This window comes from Hevea brasiliensis, chromosome 16, assembly GCF_030052815.1.
Source record: "Hevea brasiliensis isolate MT/VB/25A 57/8 chromosome 16, ASM3005281v1, whole genome shotgun sequence".
NCBI classification, from domain to species: domain Eukaryota; kingdom Viridiplantae; phylum Streptophyta; class Magnoliopsida; order Malpighiales; family Euphorbiaceae; genus Hevea; species Hevea brasiliensis.
The window spans coordinates 50,776,891-50,802,089 of record NC_079508.1 but is presented as its reverse complement, the minus strand read 5'-3'; the positions used below and the strand labels follow the sequence as shown (position 1 = coordinate 50,802,089).

The 25,199-nt window shown below is 33.0% G+C and overlaps 3 protein-coding genes across 3 annotated transcripts; 2 read left to right on the top strand and 1 right to left on the bottom strand.

Moving 5' to 3' along the window:
* The first annotated feature begins 748 nt into the window (after positions 1–748).
* Positions 749–3,211, top strand: LOC110668667 (probable receptor-like protein kinase At1g11050). The gene has a single exon (XM_021829983.2). The coding sequence runs from the start codon at positions 1,075–1,077 to the stop codon at positions 2,935–2,937; it is 1,863 nt and encodes a 620-aa protein (XP_021685675.2). The 5' UTR covers positions 749–1,074; the 3' UTR covers positions 2,938–3,211.
* A 1,115-nt stretch (positions 3,212–4,326) lies between these two features.
* Positions 4,327–8,122, bottom strand: LOC110668665 (uncharacterized). The gene is made up of 5 exons (XM_021829980.2): positions 7,974–8,122; positions 7,292–7,450; positions 6,552–6,603; positions 5,435–5,501; positions 4,327–4,694 (listed from the first exon to the last, which is right to left on the bottom strand). The coding sequence occupies exons 2-5, from the start codon at positions 7,445–7,447 to the stop codon at positions 4,604–4,606; spliced, it is 366 nt and encodes a 121-aa protein (XP_021685672.2). The 5' UTR covers positions 7,448–7,450; positions 7,974–8,122; the 3' UTR covers positions 4,327–4,603.
* A 1,987-nt stretch (positions 8,123–10,109) lies between these two features.
* Positions 10,110–23,680, top strand: LOC110667380 (protein translocase subunit SECA2, chloroplastic). Its single transcript, XM_058138728.1, is given in 31 exon segments — positions 10,110–10,519; positions 10,606–10,740; positions 10,841–10,910; positions 11,009–11,073; positions 11,970–12,090; positions 12,934–13,025; positions 13,130–13,195; positions 13,387–13,451; positions 13,540–13,627; positions 13,796–13,861; positions 13,979–14,094; positions 14,388–14,478; positions 14,592–14,675; positions 14,783–14,875; positions 14,968–15,063; positions 15,138–15,223; positions 17,293–17,371; positions 17,477–17,590; positions 17,783–17,878; positions 17,950–18,013; positions 18,125–18,414; positions 18,857–18,912; positions 20,242–20,359; positions 20,490–20,570; positions 21,043–21,122; positions 21,860–21,914; positions 21,993–22,062; positions 22,209–22,398; positions 22,497–22,620; positions 23,245–23,319; positions 23,396–23,680. Coding segments are annotated over 31 exon segments (3,279 nt in total). The 5' UTR covers positions 10,110–10,231; the 3' UTR covers positions 23,561–23,680.
* The last annotated feature ends 1,519 nt before the right edge of the window (positions 23,681–25,199 follow it).

Genomic DNA, 25,199 nt, shown 5'->3' with positions numbered 1-25,199 from the left:
TCGAGGTGTAGATAGTGTTTGACACAAGACCCGGCCCAATCGATGGCCGGATCGGCCAGATTTTGATCGAGAAGTCGAAACGGCGTGCGTGCGGAGGTGGGTCTTCGCGCATCGTTTTCGGCCGCTTGGAAGGCCAGCTGACGATGGGGAGGAGTCGGGGCTGTGCGTCGGCGAGGTGGGGAGGCTGGGGAGGCGGCGGCGCAGCCTGGGGGTGAGGGAGGAGAGAGAAAAAGGGAGAGAGAGGAGGAGGGACGGGACGCGGGAGGGAAGGGAAGAAAAGAAAGAGAAGGCCGGTCCTATCCGGTCCGATTCGATTCAGCCGGTCCGATTCAAGATACAAAATTTTAAATTTTTACTCTGCATTAGGACAAAAAACGAGGCCCAAAAATTCTGAAAAAATTCTAAAAAACTCAGAAAAATTCGTAAACTCCAAATATATTTTTAGTTTTGCTACGTGGTCTTTAAATTAATTTTTAAAAATCATCAAAGTTTTATATTTTCGGGAAATCAAACCCAATTTCGAAAATCCGAAAAATTTCAAATAATTTCCTAAAATTTAAATAAAATAAAAATATTAATATTACTCACAAAATAATACATTTAAAATTTGGGGTGTTACAATAAGAGTAATGGCCATGAATACTAACATCCCAATTATTCTAAAAATTTTTAAAAACTTGTCGCTGAAATTAAAAAAATAAAATTAACAAATTTATAATTTGATAATGAACACAAAAGTTTTTGCAGACATTTAGAATTTTTTAAAATTAAAAAACCACTTGGGTGGCTGTAGTCAATTTCAATTCCAGGTTAATGAAATCCAGTCACGGTCCAAGAAGACGCCAGGAAATCACATGGAAACTTCCTAGTTTTGGTTCTCTCCCATCACAATGGCCTGCCTTATATATGACCTCCAACGAATTTAACAATTACGTATCTAACGCATATCCAAAACGTGCCTTTTGACTACAAGAAGCCTGCCATTGTTGATAATTCCTGCTCATCAACAAGCCAATTTATGCGCTACTTTATGCTTCTGCTCCGTTACTTGGCCACCAGGACAAATGAACTGAAATGGGCAACAATCTTTTCTCTTCCTTCTTCTTCTTCTTCTTTACCATTTCCTCCATTGATTCCAGTTCAGCCTCTTCGTCCTGTCCCATAGATCTCAGTTATGTTCAAACCACCCCATGGGATTCATCTGGGTGTCGCAAGCCTGATGAGGGACATTGCTGCGTGACTCTTCTCAGCCTCTTTGGCATGGGAATAGCCCAGCATCTTAGAGAGACCTCCATGTTTCAACTGCCTAATGCTAATGCTTCCTCTTCTTGCCTCTCTGATTTTCAAGCCAAGCTTTCTGCTATGACCATTGACCCATCATTAGTCCCTTTCTGCTTCAACAACTCTAATCAATTTGTTGCTAACGCTTCTAGTTGTGTTGGAATTTTCACTACCCAAGATTGGACAGAGAAGGTAGGTCCAATCACCCCTTTGCAGACTTCTTGTAAAGGAGATGTATCAGGACTAACCCAGTGCAGCTCCTGTCTTGATGCTGGCCAAAAAGTGACTTCCCAGTTAACTGGTTTAGATCCAAATGCCAATTCAAAATGCTTTTATTTCACTTGTTTGTATGCTGCTGCAATTGTTAATGAGTTTGGTCCAATGGATCCCAGAACAGCTGGTTGTATGCTAGGCTTGCCATTGACAGGCTCAGCAACTAACAAGACGTCCAAAAGTTCCAGCAAAGATAGGCCTTTGAAATTGGTTTTCGGATTCACAGGTGCTGTTATTGGTGCTTTACTTGCTATTGGACTAATTCTTTGGTACAGGAGATGGCATAAGAAGAGGAAGCTTAATGCTTCACATGAGCTATATGTGAGCAGTTTCAGGACCAGTGTGTTGCCTAACTCAGGTGCAAAATGGTTCAACTTATCAGAACTTGAACGAGCTACTCATGGATTTTCGCAGAGGAATTTCATTGGACAAGGCACTTATGGAGTTGTGTACAAAGGGATTCTAGCAGATGGAACTACGGTTGCAGTGAAGCAAATGCATGACTTGGATTCACAGGGAGATGACGAATTCTCCAATGAGGTTGAGATCATAAGCAAAATTAGGCACAGGAATCTTCTTTCTCTTCGAGGGTGCTGCGTTACAAGCGATATCTTGAAAGGTAAAAGGAGATATCTTGTTTATGATTTCATGTCTAACGGTAGCCTCAGTGACCATTTGTTCAGCGACCATAGCAGGAAGCAATTGACTTGGCCTCATAGAAAGAACATTGTCCTGGACGTGGCCAAAGGACTTGCTTACTTGCACTATGGTCTCAAACCTGCCATTTATCACCGAGACATCAAGACAACAAACATACTATTGGACCTCGAAATGAAAGCAAAAGTTGCAGATTTCGGGTTGGCTAAGCAAAGCTTGGAAGGTCAGTCACACCTCACAACAAGGGTAGCAGGCACACATGGCTATTTAGCACCAGAGTATGCTCTTTATGGTCAATTAACAGAGAAAAGCGATGTCTACAGCTTTGGAATTGTGATTCTTGAAATCATGAGCGGAAGGAAGGTGCTTGATACATCAAATTCTTCGTATCTTTTGATTACTGATTGGGCATGGACGCTAGCAAAATCTGGAAATATAGAGCAAATCTTTGATGAATCTATTAGGGAGGAAGGACCAAAAGGGGTAATGGAGAGATTTGTTCTTGTTGGGATTCTTTGTGCACATGTAATGGTGGCATTTAGACCCACCATTGCTGATGCTCTTAGAATGCTAGAGGGTGATATTGACATCCCAAAATTGCCTGACAGGCCAATGCCACTCGGCCATGAAGCGTTTAGATCCTCTACCTCTTTCTGGTGTAGTAGCAGTTCAACAGCAAGTCAAAGATCAAGAACGACCAGCGGTTCCGGCATAAGCTTAGTGTAGATTATAGATAAAGATGATATTAATTAGATGATAAGACTTCTTGGATTTGTTCAATCATTGTCTGGTCAGAAAATTCAAAATCCCTTCTGCCAGCCAACCTTTGATTTGAAGTTTCAATTTTCAAAGCATACATTCAAAGATGGGCTAGTCTACGTCTTTCAAATTTTTTTTTTTTTACCTTATTATTTTTGTTTATTTTCATACTGTAGATATTAGACACAGATGGAAGATAATGTTATTGGAGAAGAGATTAAATAATCATACTTGCTATGAATGTTCTTTTATTTGTAATTAGCTTAATTTTCACCTTCGGGTTTTGGCATCAATATTATGAAATTTTAATATTAATTTTTTTTTATGAGAATTGAATTGTACATCGACTTCTAAGTATAATATTTAGAAAATTTTATTTTAATTTTTTTTATCAAAATTTATATAGTTTTAACTATTCATAATATTTAGTCCATATATTTTTAATTATTTATATCCATATTATTTAGTTCCCTCATCAAAGGCTGAGATAATAAGTTAACTAATATTTTTTTTACGGCAATCTAATAAAAGGGTAAAGATTTTGATTTTCTAATATATGAGAGTATTTTAATTGAATTTTAAAGGAATAAAATCTAAGTAGTTAATTCCTACAAATTGTAAAGATTTAATAGTAATTTATTTTTTTTCTTTTTCAATTTTCAAAAGAGAATTCAAAAGACTTGTTAATTTCAATTTCCAGCCACAAAAGGAGAAGAGTCTTGTGAATCATAGATACATGATTTACTTCTTTTATCAAAGTCTCATGGGCTGCTTTGCTGATAAGGCAAAGATCAAAGATCAGCTTTAAACATATTCAATTCAAACAGAAATCGAGTTTTATGAATTCATTTTCTCCTTTTTCTTTGATTTTTACTTTTGAACTTCCTAATTAAATTGAGGCTAATGTTCTTCCCAAGGAAAAAAAAATGCTAATAATGGTAAGGAAAAAAATTATGCAAAATTAGTCTCGTAAATATATTTTTTTTAATTAAAAAGAGAAAATTATATTAAAAAAAAACACTTAATTTATACATATGTTTTCAATTAAAACCAACCTAATTTTTCTAACAAAGCTAAGCTTGCATTATAGAAAGCATTATAATATGAGGAATCTGCTAGATTCCACCCAATTTCGTTAATAAAAAAAGTTACATCACGTGTTAATTTTTTTCATTAGTTAAAAATTAAATATTTATTTATTTATTTTATAAAAAGTAAAACAAATTAAACGCAAATCTAGAAAGGTGAAATCTTCACATGGTAAAATGTTCCACCCTATGAATCCAAAGATCCACCTGTTCATTCAAGAAGTTGAGTTATTTGAAAATTCATAAAATTTCTCTGTAGAACTCTTGCTTAAATCAATGCTATAAGGTTACCATATAAAAAAACCCCCTTGCACACAAACTGAACAGCAGAAGCAGAAATTGTTTCAGCAGCAAAAGCATTATAACAAAAGATTACCTTTTTTTGGAAAATAAGTTTCATCTATCTTATGGGTACCCTACAAGTGACTAGTTTCAAAGTTGGATCCAATAAATCTCACAATCACTTGACAAAGCATGATAAGAGGATAATACTTGAGATGAGCAGGTCATCACATTAGAAAGCAATTATGGCATCCCCAATCCCCCTAGTGTCGCCTTGTTTTAGATTCACTTTTAGAAAGTATCATCCCAGAAAGCTTGTTGACCTCATACAATAGTCCCACTGAGAACAAGAAACTGCACCAAATATAAAAAGTTGAACATGGTCAATTTCATATATTTGCACTTGCAGGACATTTAAATTTCAGTTTGCCATTTACCATATTGATTAGATGATGCCCCTTATGATTTTTTTTTCCCCAGTATGATGATAGTTATACTCCATAGGCTAATATCTCTATGGGATAATATCATGATGCCATAGATACCTGCAGTAAAGTCTAAATGAAAGGGAATTGAGACTAGTGTCATCAAGTTGGAATCCCTAAAGTTAAAACTACTTGGTATTACCATGTCCAAACATAAACACACACCTAAAAGAATATGATAACCAAGCCAATTCAGAAACATTGATGGGTTATGCAGTACAAAAAAGTTACGCTTTCTTTCAATATTTCAACTCCGAGAAAAAGGTTTCAAGCTCACTGGCTCAATTAATTGCATCAACACTGATCTTTTGATGCAAAATTTTTTAGTGAATCAAAACAGATTATTCCTATAAATGCTCAATGTTGAACACACTAGGACACATTGTTCAACTAACAAACTTAACTGCTTTTTTTTTTTTTTTTTTTTCTCTCTCTATTAGGTTTGAGTCCAGTAAACCTCCAAGTTTAGTGGACGTCCACCACCCTTGTACTGCAATGGGTAGTAAGACCACCAAACCCAAGACTAAGGGATTAAGTATTTTCTGCCAAGCATCAATTAACAAGAATATATAGTGAGACATAAAACAATTTATAAGATCTTAATATTACCATGTTGTGATGCAAACTCGATGAACAGTGCCAGCTGCAATCAGAGCAACAGCTTCTGCCAATACAACTGCAACAGGAAAGGAGAAAGTTAAGAAAATATAGAAAAAAAAAATGTGGTTCAACAGATGCTGCAACTCAAAAACAGGTGTGTCCCAATAACGCTTGTGCATGACAGTCCTAATTAAGAGAAAGTTAGATATCCGATGTGCCATTATATTCTTCTCTTCAGCCAGCTACTCAAAGTTAATGTTGAACAAATTAAAGAAGGCAACGAAAAATACCCCAAGAAAATAGAATGGGGGGGGTGGGGAGGGTACAACTGGTGACCTGGCCTGTGGTCTCCAACCCCACACTTGTTCCCTCCAAATAATTATATTTGAATGTCACTAAGCACTAAGGAGAAGAGATTAGTTTGCCAGTGAGATGGAAAAGGTAGCTGACAACATTGGACTTCCAGCTCCTTTACTCATGTATTAATAAACATTTTTTTCCCCGAATAGTCATCTTTTCCTTTTCCTTTGAGTCGGGTCAAAATTGAACAAAATCTCTGCACTACCAACTAATAATTTTGTGCTACAATAATTGTGTCACTTTGAAATTTATAGCTACCTATGATTTAAGCTTAGCTAAGTTGAGTTGAAAGTCTATGAAAAATAAGGGTAAAAAGGACAACTAATGCACGTTACTGATGACAATTACACAGGCAAGAACCTGGCATTAGAATCCTAAGTGTGAAAATGGTGAAAGAGGTTGGGTTTGGGACAGAGATGCAAGCAAGCATAACACAAGTAGATTTATTGACAGTGGCCCATAACATGCACAGTACAAGTGTCAGGTGGGTATAAATGGATCAAATAGTGAACTTCTTGATGGTAGCTAATATTTAATGATCCAGGAGTTGCAGGTAAGCACACAGGCAAAAGATCATTACTTCACCAAATGCCAGGTGCATAAAAGTGTTCTTGATTGCACAAAAGATGGAGAAATGTGTTTCTTATTGTATAAGATACCTTTTAAATTTATTCTGTAGTACTTGATCAATAGCAACTCCATTAACCAAAAACAGGTAACTAAAAAAAGAAGGTGAGGAAAAAATTATGTGGACAAAATGCCATACCTGTACCCCACCCAGTCTTCATGCCACATGTTTCTTGGAAATTCCCAATGAACTACAAAAAGTAACCCAGTAAACGCACAATCACAATATCACATACAATTTTTATTGTGAAAGTAACATTTACAAATGATCAATTCATAAGCAGAACTGACTTGTTGGTTTGTGGTAGAGTATTACAATATTGAAATAAGCATGACTGATATTTGTTGGGATTGACAAACATTTGTCTGATCAGAAATGCATTCCCATATTAAAAATAAAAAAAATTGAACAAAAAGGAAGCGAAATACTGTCATTTTTAAGACCTGAAAGCAAGCTCACTAGTACAGTTTGAAGAAACAGAAAACCATGTAGGATTGAGCCAAATTGAGAAGAAAGAGAATTTATGATATTACTTTTTTTTTAGGGAAAAAACATACAAGGAAAAAGTAGGAATGAAACAAAAAAAAATTAGAGAAGAAATCTCATAACCAAACAAATGAAACTACGAGAATTTCAATTACGAGAATTTCAACTGCAAGAAGAATATCTGCCCAAAAATATGCACCTTCAAAAGCCCTAGACTGTGCATGCACATACTGCTTCCACACATAACATTCAAGCAGACATAACATGAAAAACATACAATATTTATTACAAGCATACATTGATATATGAACAGACAAAAGGTAAGCTAGAATGGAAAAAAGTACACAAGCACAACAAAAAAAAGGGCTATCAATTAGGAGCTCCAAACTCACTGTTAGCAGCACAAGAAATAGGAGAGAGCTAATGAAGCCTCCAAGTATGGTAAATAACTCTGTTGACGCTAGCTTTCCCCGATACATCTCTTGAAGGGAAAGAATGACAGTGAACAAAAGGAAGGAATAAAGCATGGAACTTCCAGGTCCTGCCATTATCTTCATATTGCATAATATCACGAGAAAAAAAGGAATAAGTATAAGGTACATGATCATGATCAGAATACTATCAAGGAAATGGTTAAAGCATAGCTCAGCCAATTCAACCAAAGGATAAGAATAAGACACTAGAGAATTCTCATCTACGAAAATCAGAAGGCCAAATTACAATTAAAACACAGAGCCAGAAGCTCTTCAGGCTTCAATTACAAAATCTTTAGCAAATACACTTATTTTGAAGTTGACGAGGAGAAATCTAACGGATCTAGCAGACTCAGAAACTTAAAATAGAGAAACCCACCATTGAACCTATGATATATAAATCACGCATACAATCAACAGATCATAAACGCTAATGAAAATTAGAATAGTCAGATCAACAATGCAAATCGAAATATTATAAAGTTTTCAACTTTGCTTCTAAGTTCTACTACATTTTCTCGGAAACCAAACGGAAATCTGCTATAGGAAACACTAATAGCTATATCAAGAAAAACGGAGAACAGGGAAGCCGAAGCCATACCTTAGACACGAAACCCTCCCCTGCTTATGCGCGGAGCTAAAACCAACTAAAATATGGACTAGGTAACTGATTGTCCACTAAGAAACGCTGTCGTCTATGTGTTCCTTCTTTCCTTTTTTTTTTTTTTTCTTTTTCCTTTTTCTTAATTACTTTCACCCAATCCCAATGGGTGAAAATACCAATAGTGGCTTATTATAAAATATTTTATATTTTATTTTTATTAATCAAGTCATTCTATTAAAAAATATATTTTTATCGTTATTTATTATGAATAATTAAGATGTCTTTTAAATTACATTACAAATCATAACTAATATTATTATTTATTTATTTTAAATTTTTTAAGAACATTTAATACTGAAAATAACACAAAAATAGAAAATTAAAATTGTTTATTTTAATTAAATAAATATTACATTAAATATGCTATACTAAATATATGTTAGTTAAAAATTTATTTAATTAAAAAAATAAATCAAAAGTGTTGAAAATATTTCTGCCAAAATGTATTTATTTTTAATATTTTTTAAAATTATTTTAAAATTATAAAATTAATCATGCATTTTGATCCCTTTATTATTTATTAATTAATAATAAAATTAAATTAAAATTTAATAATAATTTTAACCTAATGGGAAATAAATTCACCCTTTTTTTTATTTCCTATAACCCCTCGTATCATGAATGAAAAATCTTGATTTCACAGTTTAGCTCGTTTGGAGACAAAGGATAATGTTTTATTAAAATTTACTATATTCGCATTTTATTTATCATATTTAATTTTTTTATAAATTATTTATCACATTTAAAAAGAATTAATAATACTACTTTTTTTTAATTTTATCTTTTTAACTTTATTTTTTTTATCTTATTTCAATAGTTTTTTAAGATTTTTTGTAATAATTAGAGAAATAATTTGATAGTATCAACTCTATAAAAAATATATATTAATAATATCATTAAAATATAGAAAGGTGTTGAGAAAAAATAAATATAATGAAAATAATAAAAGACAATGATAAAGTTAGGAAAAATAATTAATATTTTAAAATTTTTAAACTTGCAAATAAAGTGAGACGGAAATTTTTTTTCTAAATCATCTACTACAACAGGGAATATTAAATATAATAAATATTTATATAATTTTTTAAATAATATAAAGAGTAATTTAATTAATTTTTAGTATATTTTTATAAAAATAAAATTATTTAAATACAACAAATAAAATTAGAGGAAGTAGTAAAATTTTTTGTGTCCCAATTCATGAACCCTTTTCCCTAATGAAACTAATGAAGGAGGTGAAATTTATCTCTCTCTTATTTTTCTCCTTTTTGTGGGAAAATGGAAGCTGGAAGGAATAAAAATGATAAAATATTATTTTATTAATATAAAATTAAAAAGAAAATTCTATTATTTTTATGCATGAACAAATAAGTAATTTTTTCTATTTTTTCCCTATTTCTTCCTCTTTATTTTTCTAATTTTATAATCTCGCTTTTCTTTCTCTCACTTACATCTATGTCCAAGTAGAAGATTTTTTTTTTTCAAAGTTTTCTTTCCTCTTCACAACCATTTATTTTCAGGTGAAATTATTATATAGTCTCAATACACTAAATTAAAAACATAATTTGATATATTAGACTAAATAAATAATAATATATCAATTATCAAAAGTGAGTTAAAAATTTATTATAAAAATAAAATAATTTTTTATTAAATAATATATATAATATGTCATATTATTATTAGCTAAGTGCCCTATATTAACAGTGATATGATATACTGAGATTATTAGATAATTTTCTTTATTTTAAGTTTTTTATATGGAAAAAATGGATAGAAAAGTAAGTTAATAAATAAATAAATTAAAAAATAAATAAAAAATTTACAATAAATATAATAAAAATAATTGAATAAATATAAAATATATAAAAATTTTATTTTTCAGTAGAAATAAAGAGAATAAAAATTCTGAGTCTATCAATAATTATCCGTCTTTAATTATTAAATATATTTTTATAATTTAATATAAAAAGTAAAATAATATAAAAATAAAAAAATTATAATATTTTAATTTTTAATATATTATATGCCCACCAAAATGCAGGCGGCACCTAATATAACCTCTATAATTTAGCAGTACGGATACGAAAGGCTTTAAGAATAAGATACTGTCGTAGACTCAGGAGCGAGTCACCTGTCGTCGTCTCCACCTTAACTTCCTCTGCAGCACAGTAAACCAAACATGTGATATTTTCATGCACACGGAGTCAAGGACGAAGAACCAGAGCAACGTAGCTTCAGCCTATCAAAGAACGCGCGCAGACACAGAGAACAGAAGAAAAATAAACGAATACCTAATGGCCACAGTTCCTGCTCTCTTAAACCGCTCCTTTTTGGCTCCAAAACCACCTAATAGACACTCCATTTGCTACACCAAACCCATCTTCATTTTCCCTACATCTTTGGCTCATTCGCCGCTTTCTTTGTCTCGGTTCCAACGATGTTATTTTAGCGTCAACACGGCTATTACTGCTTCTTTGAAGGTTCTTTTGTTTTGCCCATCACGTGTTTGATGATATGCGTATTCAGGTTGGTTTAATCACTTTTTGAGTTTGTTTTGTCTTTTTAGGAGAATTTGGGTAATTTGAGAAAGAGGGCGACTGATTTTACGAGCTTGAACTACTGGGTTGTAAGAGACTACTATCGTCTAGTGGAGTCAGTTAATGCCATTGAGCCGCAGATTCAGAAGCTCTCTGATGAGCAGGTTTGTGGGTTTTAATTGGTTTGCTTCAAGTTGGAGTGTTAAGGATTCAAATGGGCGTTCTTTGGTGGGTTGGATAATTCTTTTATGTTTGTTTCTTTAGTTGAGCGCTAAAACTGTGGAGTTCAGAAGAAGATTAAGACAAGGAGAGACACTAGCGGATATTCAAGCTGGTTTGCAGCTAATAACTGTTCTATCTTGATAAATTTTGTAGAATATCACATGGGAGTTACCACTTGTTCCATTTTTTCCTCTGCCATTTACTTTTCAGAGGCCTTCGCTGTTGTTCGTGAAGCTGCAAGAAGGAAACTTGGAATGCGCCATTTTGATGTGCAGGTTTCTATCACAATTTATTAACATAGTTATCAAAATATATATTAAAAATAAAAAAAATTATAATTATTTATCATACCTCAAGTAACATAAAACTATATAATAATAACTAACAAATATGCAAGTAATAATTAGTTTATAATCCAAAAGAGATAAAAATAAACTATTAAAAATTAAAGTTTAATAAACTAAAAAACTACTAAATGTTCAATCCACATCAATAGAAATATCAAAATCCTCTTCATCTTCTTCGTTATCCTCCTCATACTCATATTTTCACATATTAACAATAAAGGTCAAGTCTCAACATATTTTCAAATATTCACAATAAACAATATGTCAAAATCACAAATTTATACTAAAAAGAAAAGGAAAAGAAAGGACTAAGGAGAGAGCATGAAAAGAAGAAAATGAAAAATTGCAGCTGCTGTAACAGTGTAGAAACCAGAGAGCATGGCATTGGCAGCAAAAAAAAAAAAATTCAGAAAATAATGTGCAGTGCAGAAAAACTACAGGAGAGAGAGAGAGAGAGAGAGAGAGAGAGAGAGAGAGAGAGCATGGCAGTCCCAAAAAAAAAAAAGAGAAGCAGAAAAAGAATATCCAGTACAGAAAAGGGAGAGAGAAAGAGAAAGTATGGCATTGGCAGAGAGCAAAAAGAAGAATAAGAAAAAAAGTACCAGGTTGTTTTTGATCTCTCTTCTCTCTCTCTTCTCTTCTTCTCTTCTTCTTCTTCTTCTTCTTCTTCCGAGGTGGTGAGCCTAAGCTGTCCCGAGAGTGATAACAGTGTTTATTACATGTGCATTATACTCAAACTCATGTATACCATGGAGTTATTTTACAGAGAATATTATATTTACTTGAAGTAGGTCATCATGTTTATTTATGCTGCAAATTGTTAGATTATTGGTGGTGCAGTGCTCCATGATGGATCAATTGCTGAGATGAAAACAGGTGAGGGAAAAGCATTGGTTTCAACATTGGCTGCATATCTTAATGCACTGACCAGTGAGGGTGTCCATGGTATGTTTCCTATCCTTAACTTCCAAAATATGTTATTTCTTTCAAGCAAATTGGCTAGATATGATTACGAATCTTGCATATACAATAGTAGATGTGAACTAGTGGAGATATGATTGAGATTTTAGTTTGATTAAATGCTAAACTGCAATCCAAATATAAATAAAAAAAATGTTTATGCTGATGTTTAGAATGTGTGCTTTTCTAAGCTTTTTTCTTCTTAGGCTTCTCAAGTTTCCTAGGAAGCTCATTGTAGGTTTTGTTGCCTATGAAGAGAAGCTGATTATGTCCACTGGATGGCATCTTAGGCTTCTTTCATTAGACATTGTTGCATAAAAATCATTTATGTGGAAGTTAGTTGCAGTGCTTTGGTAGCTCTAACAACTGCAATATAATGATGCATGCACTTGTCCTCATATTACCAAGTTGCCATAAAGATTCAGAAGAAAAACTTTCTTTGCACAGTTATGGAGTGAGACGAGTTTAAATTGATGAGCTTTCTGGAAACTAATTGTTATTAATTATTCCATCAATCAGACTTAAGTTTCCTGAAAAAAAGGATAGATTGATTTGGTTCCTCCTAAAGAGAAGCACTTTGTACCAGGAAATTTGGAATTTGCTGGTGTAAATTTGGTTATGCTTTTATTAGCATGATATTGATTGCAAGGATGACAACCTCATTAATTTAGTTTCGAAGAATAACTCTTGGGAGCCAAGCCATAATATTTAAATGTCTTTCCTGTGGAATGTCTAGACCTCTTAAATAACGGTTGCCAAATATTTGTGGTAGTGCTATGCAATTTGCTTCATTTTAGTTAGATTTGAAGGTGATGCTTTCTTTGGCAGTGGTAACTGTGAATGATTACCTAGCTCAGCGTGATGCTGAGTGGATGGGCCGTGTTCATCGCTGTTTAGGTCTTTCAGTTGGTCTTATTCAGGTATAAATTCATGGGTATGCACAAACTTGTATCCTAAAACTGGTTCCAAAATTTATAGACTAATATTTATTATAACTTTACGCACTTACTGCTTGGATGTGCAGAAAGGCATGACAGCTAAAGAGAGGCGATCCAATTACCGATGTGATATAACATACACCAATAATTCAGTAAGTACATATAATTTATGGCTATACCTTGATACATATTACCCATATTGCATTTATTTTCTTTTATTAATGGTGGTTGCTTGAATTTTTTCTTGATATTTTCTTGGTTGAGCTGAATATTGACTAATGATTCATCTAAATTTTCTCTCCTTTAGTCCTTTCTGATGGTGTTTTGATTCTGAATGCCTCAGGAACTTGGTTTTGATTATTTACGAGATAATCTTGCTGGAAACAGTGAACAACTTGTGATGAGATGGTATATTTTAACATGTCATTAAAAGTTCATCCCTCGTTTTGTGTCTTGTTTTTTTTTTTGGTTACTAATATTGGATATGAATAAATAGGCCAAAGCCATTTCATTTTGCAATAGTTGATGAAGTTGATTCAGTTCTCATTGACGAAGGGAGAAATCCATTGTTGATAAGTGGTGAGGTAATGTAAACTTCGATCTTTAAGAATTGCAAATTTTAAATGTAAGTATACCTAATAAGTCTTAAATCAGCAGTGAAAATAGCTTAAGTTAATATCAATGAGGGAAAATCTCTACTATGGTATAAATTACTTGCTAATATGATATTGCCAATTCTCTTTCTTGCTTAGGCTAATAAAGATGCTGCAAGATATCCAGTGGCTGCAAAAGTAGCTGAACTACTTGTTCGAGGCCTTGTGAGTCTAGTCTGCTTCCTTGCTGATGTAGCTTGTACATAGTTATGTCACGGTTATTTTTTAAGTTAACTGTCAGTTTTAGTTATATTAATGCTTTACACATTAATCTTGTAACAGCATTACAATGTAGAGTTGAAAGATAATTCAGTGGAGTTGACTGAGGAAGGAATAGCACTTGCTGAAATGGCCCTTGAAACAAATGATCTGTGGGATGAGAATGATCCCTGGGCAAGGTGAACTATTTTTTGCACTAGGCACTCTGTTATCTATTTTTATTTCTCTCCAAAAGTATCTGTCCCCGTTTGAGGTGTTTTCTCAATTTTACAAACCCATACTGCAGCTTTTCAGAGAGACTTGTTTGAGCTATTCCAAGCTGCTTTCTTGTTTACTTCATTAATCAAAAGTTCAGTGAATGTGTATGTCATCTAGGCTTTAATTTAATTTATGCTCTTACCTTGGGAATGACATCCCAGGTCAATGCTATTTATTTTCCACTATCAATTTACTGGTCATCGAAATATTGCAGATTTGTTGTGAATGCTTTGAAAGCTAAAGAGTTCTATCGGCGAGATGTTCAATACATAGTTAGAAATGGAAAGGCTCTCATAATAAATGAGGTATTTCAGTGTCAAGCTATATCTTCTATTTTTTTGTTTTTTCTATGTGGCAGGACTAGCGCTTCAAATGTTCATGTGAGTGCAAGTTGATAAAGTATATATATTATTTGCAGTTGACAGGAAGAGTTGAAGAGAAAAGAAGATGGTCTGAGGGAATTCATCAGGCTGTAGAGGCTAAAGAAGGTCTGCAGATTCAGGTATAACTTGATGATTGAATAATGTTTCCAGAAGTTTATTTTGCAATAATGAAACTAAACATTAGTTCTGTTTATCCAATTTAAAATTGTTGATTTTGGTCCACTAGGCTGATTCGGTTGTTGTGGCACAAATCACATACCAATCGTTGTTTAAGCTCTATCCAAAGTTGTCTGGAATGACAGGGACTGCAAAAACCGAAGTAAGGATGATCATTTGGGTTTTTCTTTGCATTTACTATTTCTCATACATTATGGTTGGCTACATTATTTTTTTATTAATATATGACTGTAGGAAAAGGAGTTTCTGAAAATGTTCCAAATGCCAGTTATTGAAGTGCCTACAAATTTACCAAATATCCGTGAAGATTTACCTATACAAGCTTTTGCGGTAGGGCATTTACAAGTTCCTTTTTTCTGATACATAAATTGTTCATTTTTTATTTCATTTTTATGAATCTATAGACTGCTCGGGGGAAATGGGAGTATGTCCGACAAGAAATTGAATACATGTTTAGACAGGGCCGTCCTGTTTTAGTTGGAACCACCAGGTAAATCTCTGGCAATTCCTTTTCTATTTTTTTCTGGTTATAGGCTTTGAATCCAAGATCCTTAGTCCCCACATTTCCTGTTGCTGTCCCTATCATTCTGCTATGTCATTATTGGCAATTGTTTATAGTCATGCTATACTATTATTTGAAATTTTGGTCCAAGAATAGTGTGAGACTATTTTTATTATGCTGCTATGTTCTTAATGTTAGAGATAGAAAACCTATCACTGGGTTTTTAGCCTTAATTTTAAGCTCTTAGGTTCCTTATATATATCTATGTGTGTGTGTGTGTGTGTGTGTGTACTATCACTGGGTTTTGAGCCTTAATTTTAAGCTCTTAGGTTCCTTATATATCTATATGTGTGTGCAGGTGCAGAGCTAGAAACTCAAATTTGGAGGGGCCAAAAAAAAATATTAAAAGGAAAATAAATGAAATTTTGTTAAAAATATAGGGACTAAAATAAAAATATAAAATATTAAGAGGTCAAAATTAAATAATATAAAAATATGAATAAAATTTACACAAAGATAAAAATATTGAAGGGGAAATAGTAATTATTCAAAAAATACACTAAAATTTATAGGTAGGGGGGCAAATGGCATTTTTTCGAAAAAAAATACATTAAAATTAGGGATAAAATTTTAATTTTCAAAACCCATGCGCTATGTAGTTTCGCCCATGTGTGTGTACATGGCTCTCAACCATGGTTTTAAAATTGCGGTCGTAGATAACGGAAATAGGCTTGTAATGGCCGTGATGTAACAGTAATGCTAACAGCATGTTGCTATGCGAAATTTTTCTGAAAATTTACAAAGTTCATGCAATGAATAGATATTTAAAAATATAATTAAAACTAAGATACACAATTAAATAATAAGCATAAATACGTCAAATAAATACATTAAATCCATTTGATGATCTAAGCTCAAGAGCTCAAGTTCGTGAAATGAATAGATATTTAAAGATTTAATTAAAACTAAAATACATAATTAAGTGTTGATTTGCTTTGCTTCACTTCAAATAAACCTTGTCTACTTTATGATCTAAGCTCAGGAACTCAAGAATGCCTAAAGAAAGGAAGTTTCACCTGAGAAAATTGAGTGGCTAGAGAAAGTTTAGAAAACTGAATGAATAAAGTCAGCACTGTCTCTACCCAAAAAAAACCTCCAGCTGCTGCCTTACCTGAAGACTGCCCAAAAAAAGCATCCAGATGCTGCCTTACGAGAATAACGGCCGTTAATAGTTGGTAATGGCCGTTACTGTTATATAATGGCTGTGACGCATCAAATTCAAAAATGCTGTTATTTCAAGGGTGTAATGGTAACAGTGGGCTAAAATACCTGTAAATGATAGCCATTTTTTAAAACCATGGTCTCAACTATAAGTTTGAACTTTCAGTTTGATGGTTCTTTAATTATTATTGTTTAACATCTGAGATTTGATTAATTATTAGTGTGCATTGGTTTTGATCCCAGGTATACAAAATCAATTCGAATGTTTTATAGTAATGCATGCATTACACACAAAGAGATGAATAGACAGAATATACTAACCTATAAATACTATCTTAAAATAAGCTTTTTTTTGAAAGTGGAATTTTGTTTTCTGCACTTTAAGTGAATGTATGGAAGGTAGGTCCATACTCCTTAACCATGGGATAATGGTGCTAAAATGAGCCAAAAGGTCACATCACATTGTGGACTTCAATACTTTGAAGCATAATTGAAGCAGTAGAAGGCAAGATGGAGGGAACAAAAACATGGCATTCAATGTCCCATTCCCAATCCATAGTTTCCTTGTAGAAAAAAAGGAAATTTTCTTTTGCAAATGATGGATTTTTTTTCTTAAATCTGGCAAGCTTGGGGAATATTCTGTCATTTTATGTTATCAGTTTGCCGGATTTTCATTTTACATATCCTTATTGTTAGAAAATACATTCTTTATGAATTTTGATATATTTTCACTTTCATATGCTTTGCTAATGCAGAACGACTATACGTTACTAAATTTCGTCTTCTTGTTAGTGTTAAACAAGCAGATATATGACATCCTTCTCATCTTGTTGTAGTGTTGAGAATTCTGAATATCTGTCAGATCTGCTTAAGCATTGGGAAATCCCTCACAATGTCCTGAATGCACGACCCAAGGTTGACAAAATTTACCAACAATGTTACAGTTAGTGTGCATTTTTCTAGTTAGCTATTCACATAAATTGTTTTCGGTATTTAGCAGTCTTTTTTTTTTCCTGTCAGTATGCTGCAAGGGAAGCTGAAATTATTGCCCAAGCAGGGCGAAAATATGCCATTACTATTTCTACGAATATGGCTGGCAGAGGCACCGATATAATTCTGGGAGGAAACCCAAAAGTATGTGTGCTTGATAGATCCTCAGTTTTTGCTCAATGCTATTTAGTTAAAATATTTCCTGGCCCCTTTCTTATAGGATGGTAAATTTTGTTCCTTACTGTGTCATTATGTCTTAACATTGTGTGTTTTTGATTGGGTATTCCTTTGATATGGGGGAGGAAGTAACTTCATTTATCATATCTGAACTGATAGATGCTCGCCAAAGAAATTGTAGATGACAGCTTGCTTTCTTTTTTAACGCGAGAAGCTCCTGATGTTGAAGTTGATGGCCAAAAAAACTTTCAAAAGGTGATTGGTTGTGATTACTATAGGGCAGTGAATCAATATTTTCAAAATTTAATCAATCTCTTTTTATGTAGGTAATGTCAAAGATAAAGGTTGGGTCAACATCATTAGCTCTGCTAGCAAAGACTGCACTAATGGGTTTGTGACTCTGCTTGAAAGCTTTTAAAACTCTTTGTTTTAGATGGTACATGTTCTTTTGAGATGTATGCTGAGTCTTGTGGCTTTATCTTTTGAATGTGAACTTCCCAGCTAAATATGTTGGTAAAAGTGAGGGTAAAAGCTGGACTTTTCAGGATGCAAAATCAATGATTTCAGAGTCTGTGGAAATGAGCCAGTCAATGAATCTTAAAGAGCTGGAGAAACTTGCTAATGAGGAGTCTGAAATGTACCCTCTTGGCCCAACTATTGCACTCACTTATCTATCAGTTTTGAAGGATTGTGAAGTGCATTGTTTGCATGAAGGATCTGAAGTCAAAAGGCTTGGGGGGCTCCACGTCATTGGCACATCTTTACACGAGTCTCGGAGAATAGATAACCAGGTGAGTCTTCAAGTATGACAGTTTCAGTAAAATCAAGCACTGCTATACAAATTTAAGGCATAATCCTATTAGCATATTGGAGGTACCTTTCTGGCTTCTGGGAGAATATTGCTCGAAATGAGGCCAATAATGCATGAAATGTAGTTCCATGATAGCAATGTTGACTTTGCTATATGTCTTAATGCTGTATATATTTTTTAAAATATGCTGCCCTTGTTCATGAATCAACAATTTCATCTTTGTTAGCAAAAACTAAAACATTAATCTATTTTGGTTGCATTTGGTGGTCTTACTAATATTATTTTGTCAATAAAATTGATCTCAGTAATCTAGAAACAACTTCTTTGTTATGGATAATATATATGTTTCTTTTCTATTTTATTCCTACCATTTCAAAGCATGGTTATAAGTATAAGGAACTCTCTTTTTCCCTAAAAAATAGCTCTGTGGAAGAGCAGGAAGGCAGGGGGATCCTGGATCTACTCGATTTATGGTGAGGTAGTATATTCTGTACTGTTATATGATCTTTTATTCTTATTATTTTCTAATGTCTTGCACTATTGCTGGCAAATTATTTTTAATTGACTAATCTAATACTGGAATAATGCCTTTGTAACATGATCTATAAGTGCTTTGGTAATTAAGTGTAGCACAGGGAGCCATCCAACTGATTCGGGTTTTATTGCATGAACTGTTTCCTTGACATGATAACCAAGCGATCTCCAAATTAATATGAAATCACATTATAAGTTTAGAATGAAAATCTTTGCAAAATGAAAGGGATTCTGGAGTATATAAACCTGTATCCGACCTCTACTACTGAATCTTCATTTTTTAGTGCTTTTGCCTTGCTTTATTGGCCCACATCTCTCATGGTGTTCTCTCCCATCATGGTTCTTTCAATTGGATGAAACTAATTTACTACAATTCTTGTGTAATTAAAGGCCCATCTTGCATTTTTTTTTCCATCCCATACCTTATTGAAGTGAAAGTAAAAAAAGGGGGGAGAAAGGTCCCTTAGGCAAATCTCACATCGACAAAGCACGGGGAGATCCTAAACTTAAATTGGGTGGTCTTGGAACACTGGTTAGTGTGTTTTTGTCCTTCAGACCTTACGGGAATACAAGCTATTTGCCAAGTTCTCAAAATGTGAGTTCTGGTTAGATAGTGTGGCTTTCCTAGGCCATACAGTATCTAAGGATGGGGTGTGTGTTGATAAGAAGAAAGTTGAGATAGTGCTTCATTGGCCTAGACCCACAACTGTGTCAGATATTCGTAGTTTCTTGGGTTTAGCAGGGTATTATAGACGGTTTGTTCAAGACTTCTCTCGTATTGCAGCACATTTAACTAAGTTGATATGGAAGAATGTAAAATTTCAGAATTCAAACCATTTTGATGAATAAGGTAACAAAGCCAAAAACCAGAATCTAAGAATTGTGAATTACAAGAACTAGACATGTAAAATCACAAGCCTTTTGTTTGGTGCTCATGTATTGGGAAGACAAGTAGATTATGGTTTTCAAAGCTGTGTCTACTGGTATTGGTTTAGATAAAGATATCACCAAGTGAAAAATTGTCTTCTAATCATTGATTGGTTGGCTGAAAGGCTTTGTCAAAAGAAGCCATGGCACATGTAATCATCAATTCTCTTATCCTCTTTGGTTAATTATTTACTCTCGTTCAAGGAAAATATGTTGTAATGTTTTCCAAACAAGATTACATGGCATATTCAGTTGTTCACGTTCAAGTTTAGTAACATCTATCTTTGTCATAGTATAGTTTTGGATGTTAAAAGGCTTTATAGATGATGCCTGTAATATGAAACAGTTTACAGGATGAAATGTTTCAAAAGTTCAATTTTGATACTGAGTGGGCAGTGAAACTTATCTCAAGGATTACTAATGATGAAGATATACCAATTGAAGGTGATGCGATTGTAAAACAGGTGATTCACTGGTTTCTGGCTCATGTGCATAGCCATCCATCGATTTTTATTTTTCAATTATTTGTTTTGTCTTTGTATCTAATTACTACTTGAACAGTTTATCATTAACTTGAACTGTCATAACTTTTAGCTTTTAGCACTGCAAATAAATGCGGAGAAGTACTTCTTTGGCATAAGAAAAAGCCTGGTTGAGTTTGATGAAGTATTAGAGGTATGCATGTGAGATAACTAATGTTTTCCTTCGATTTTCTGCGTCTGTTGCTGACACAATCACTTGATTGATTGATATTGATTGCACTTGTTTTTAATTGTTTGCCTTCCTAATAGCTCATATTTCAACTTCCTTTTTTTTAAGTTTAGTACATTATTTTCCTAATAGCTCATATTTCAACTTCCTTTTTTTTAAGTTTAGTACATTATTTTCCCACTTTCTTCCTGGCAAAACTGTTTTATATGATGTTGGATGCAACACATTTTTTTTAACTATTTGTATCAATGCAAAAATGCGAACCATTTTGAATTTCTTATCCTGTGAAGCACAAATATTTGATTTAATCTGAACGTGATAATTGCAAACTAAGAAAAATCATGTAATTTAAAGTGAAAATATTGCATATTGAAATAAAACACAACACAGCTCCTATTGTTGGAGTTGATCAAAATATTTGATTTGCTTGTATCAGGTACAAAGGAAACATGTGTATGACCTTAGGCAATTGATTTTAACAGGAGACAATGAAAGTTGTTCCCAACACACATCACAGTGAGTACACTTCAGTGACTATCTTTGGTTATTATCTTTTTATTATGTGTTAAAGCTTCTTAGTTTATTTTATAGATATAAAACATGCATTTATATATATATATATTAAACTTCCAGTGATATTGAAATAATTGAAAGTTTTGTAAATTTGAGATACACTTTACTTGGGTGTGCACTTTTTTTGCGCCTTGCTCCTTAGGCGAGTGCACATTTAGCCTTTGATTACTGTGGCTCACACTGTTGGCATACCAGTGCAATCATGTAGACTCGGTATTCCATGGTGAAATATGAGAGGAAATGGATGTGAGAGTAATTTCCCGTCATATCCCCTCTTCAAATACTACATTATACTGAGGTAAGCAAGTTAATTATTTTGCGTAGAAAGACCGTGAACAACGGAAAATTTTACAGAAATGAAGAAATAATGAGAACAATGCATTTTGTGTTATTTTATTGTCAAGGGTTCTAGCATTTGTAATGTTAGATTTGGGATTGGGAAGTCTGATGCCACATTGAGTAATGTTACCTGAATTAAATAATATAGATAAATGGTATGAAAACATCAATAAGCGTCTTTGTTTCAGTTATGCACTTTCTGTTTTCTGTTATCATATGATGTTAAATTCTGCATAAAGTTTATATATTCTTGTGTATTTTCCTCATTTTGTGTAAAATGCTGTTTTCTAGTTTTGGAATTTTTTATTGGCATTTAGCATTGAAAGAAAGCTGCCTCTTAGGTACATGCAAGCAGTAGTAGATGAAATAGTCTTTGGCAATGCTGATCCCCTTAAGGTAGAAAATGCCCTGGACAATATTGTGCACTTACAATCATAATTTTCTATTACTTATTGCTTTTATTCTCACTAATAGCATCCAAGGAGCTGGAGCTTGGACAAACTCTTGAGGGAGTTCATCGCTATTGGGGGAAAGCTGTTGGATGGTTAGTTCATTTGAGATTCTTGCTTGGTTCTGTGATGTATTTCCTCTTATTTTGTTAGTTATTGTACTTAATTTTTTTTTTTACCTGTTATTGATATTGAATGATGGCCTCATATTTTCAAGATGACTAAATGGAAACTTTTTCAGGCTCATTTGCAGGAGTCACTGAGGAGGCCTTGCTGAAGTCTCTTCTACAACTGCATGAATCAAGCTCTGTAGATATTAATAATTTTTACCTTCCAAACTTGCCAAAGCCTCCCAATGTTTTTCGAGGAATCCGTAGGAAATGTCATTCGTTAAAGCGTTGGCTTGTTATATGCTCTGATGAATTGACTAAGTGGGTGCAATCCTAATGATCTGTGTAACTTCAGCATTCTATTGCTTTATGTTCCATGTCAGTAGTTTGAGTTTTATGATTTTACTTGTATAATGTAGGAATGGTGGATAGCGGACAACTACTAATCTTCTTCGCAAGTACCTTGGAGATCTCCTAATCGCTTCATATTGGAATGTTGTACAGGAATCCGGTTATGATGATGCATACGTCAAGGAAATTGAGGTGAGCTTCTCGCTTGAGCTCTTCTCTCATTAGAAAATCCATTTGGTTAACTGTGTCTGGGGACATTTAATGCCACAGCTTAAAAACAAGCCTGTTACTGAAAATTGGAAAATGAAATTTCTGAAATTTCAAGAAGTTTTTAAAATATTGTCTGCGATAATAATTGTGATAAAAACAATATGAAAATAGTTTCTTCTTTCATTTTTGGGGAAAAAAAATCTGCAGGGAAAATGAGTAGAAATATTGACCAGAGTGGCTGTTTATACTTTATATCCAATTAAAAATGGGCACCAAAAAAGTTTTTATTATTAACTAGTCACTCTAGACCCAGCAGAGTTACATATAGGGCGCAGGGATTACTTATGTATATATTGCATGCCTGCATTATCTGACTTTTAGAGGATCATTGGTTGATAGCCCTGTAGATAGAGATGTCAAATTATGCAATAAAACAATGCTGAACAGGTGTTTAATTCAGTTAGCAAGTTTGGAATCACGGGAATAAAGTGGATACTCAGGATTATTTACTTAGTTTTTTAGGATCTTCAGCAGTGCTGTTTGCTCTCTTGGAAGAATTGCTAGTTTTTTGTTTTCTTGATCTTTTTTTCACCCTTTCGAATACAGAGGGCAGTTCTTCTGAAGACTCTAGACTGTTTCTGGAGGGATCATCTCATAAATATGAACAGGCTCAGTTCAGCGGTATTTAGTAAGACTTTGTTGATTTGGTTCTCTTTAGTTTTCCAATTGGCGTGAACTCACACAGAATATATGGCAGGTAAATGTTAGAAGTTTTGGGCACAGGAATCCTCTCGAAGAATACAAAATTGATGGGTGTCGATTTTTTATTTCAATGTTGAGTGTAACGCGAAGACTAACTGTTGAAACCCTCTTACAGTATTGGTCATCCCCTACAGAGTCCCATGAACTCTTTGTATCATAAATGCAGTTTGGTCATCATGTAGAAGGTTTGTATCATTCTTCTCCGATAGATGTCTACTCCTGTTGAGAACTAAATGATTTAGAATTTTGTTAATTCTATGCTTTTGCGGATTTTCTATAATGGGAATCACAATTAGAATGGGTACTTAATACAAAAAATTCGAATAGATATTATTTTTAAAATTTGAATTTATCTAAAATTTAATTATATATTATCTAAATTGATCTTAATAAAATTTGATTGAATAGAATATCTAAAAATATTCGTTCTGTTGTCACTCCTATTCAAATAAGTCTGTTTTTTTAAAAGAAAATAATAATAATAATAATAATAATATTATTATTATTATTTTTTTGATAAACTTTCAATAATAAAAATATCATTTTTATTTTTTATACAATTAAGTAAATTAAAAACAAAAAACTCAAGAGTAGTGTATTTGTTCATCTTTCTTTTCGTTCTCTACAAATCCGTCTCCCGTCGGCCGCTTCTTATAATTCTTCATTTAATTTTGACTTAAGTTCGGAATTTTTTTATTTTAAAATTTTTATAATTAAAATATATTAAAATAAATAAAAATTTTAAGGTAATATATATGATTTTATAATGTTTCAAGCATAGAAAACAATGTGATTATCTGAAAAGAAAAAAAGAAAACGATGTGATTTTGACCTGTAAATTGTAAAGCCCAATGAGTTAATGGGACTTTCGTGTTGACTTAGCTAAACGTATTAGATTTAATTTACTAATTTTAAATTAATTTGCTAAGCGGTCTTAAAAGTATTAGATTTAATTTTAAATTAATATATCTAAACAATATTTTTTGAATAGCATGGCTACTCAAAATACTCATGGCCCTAGTCAGTGTGGTGTGAGAGTCCTCCGTGCTCTTCCAGAAAAGGAAGAGCTCGAAGAAAATAAAAATATTTTTTGAATAGCAAAGTTAATCATACTGACCACACAACATTCTTCCAAATACAATCTAGCCATCCGTTCTGGTTGTGTCGGAAGAATCTTGTCCCATACAGAGATTTTCTTCAGTATATTTCTTTTCTATTAAAAGACAATTAAGGATTGGAGGAAGAGAAACATGTATTTAAATTGAGGGCTGCTGACGTAATAGATGACACAAATACTCAGTTTACCTCTTAAGGTTAAAAATTAAGATATCCTACCTAATTAACTGACTGATAAGCTATATACCTGAAGAGAATAGTTCAAATAAATAAACAAATCTCCAGTTTGATGATGACAATAATTTAATTAAATCCAACTTTAATTAGAATGAGACTTGTTAATTCATCAATACTTAGATCAATCAAGAGAAGGTTCACATGTTCTCGATTGTATATTTCTTTTTATAAGCAAAGAGATTATTTTATTGAAAAAATTCGCATGCCAAATATTATTTTCCTAGTTTAAATATTTTGTAGAGTCATTGTATATGCTTCTTAATTAATGTTTACTTGTAGTCAAGGAATGCTGATATGGACAATAACATAATTCGTGCGTGGTCATAGTTTAGCCTCTTTGCTTTACTTTACTCTGATGCCAAATTTGGCTTTTTAATGCTAGTCTTTGCAAGTTAAAAAAAAAAAAAGTACCCTCGCGTGTGGACAATTTCACAATATAGCAGACA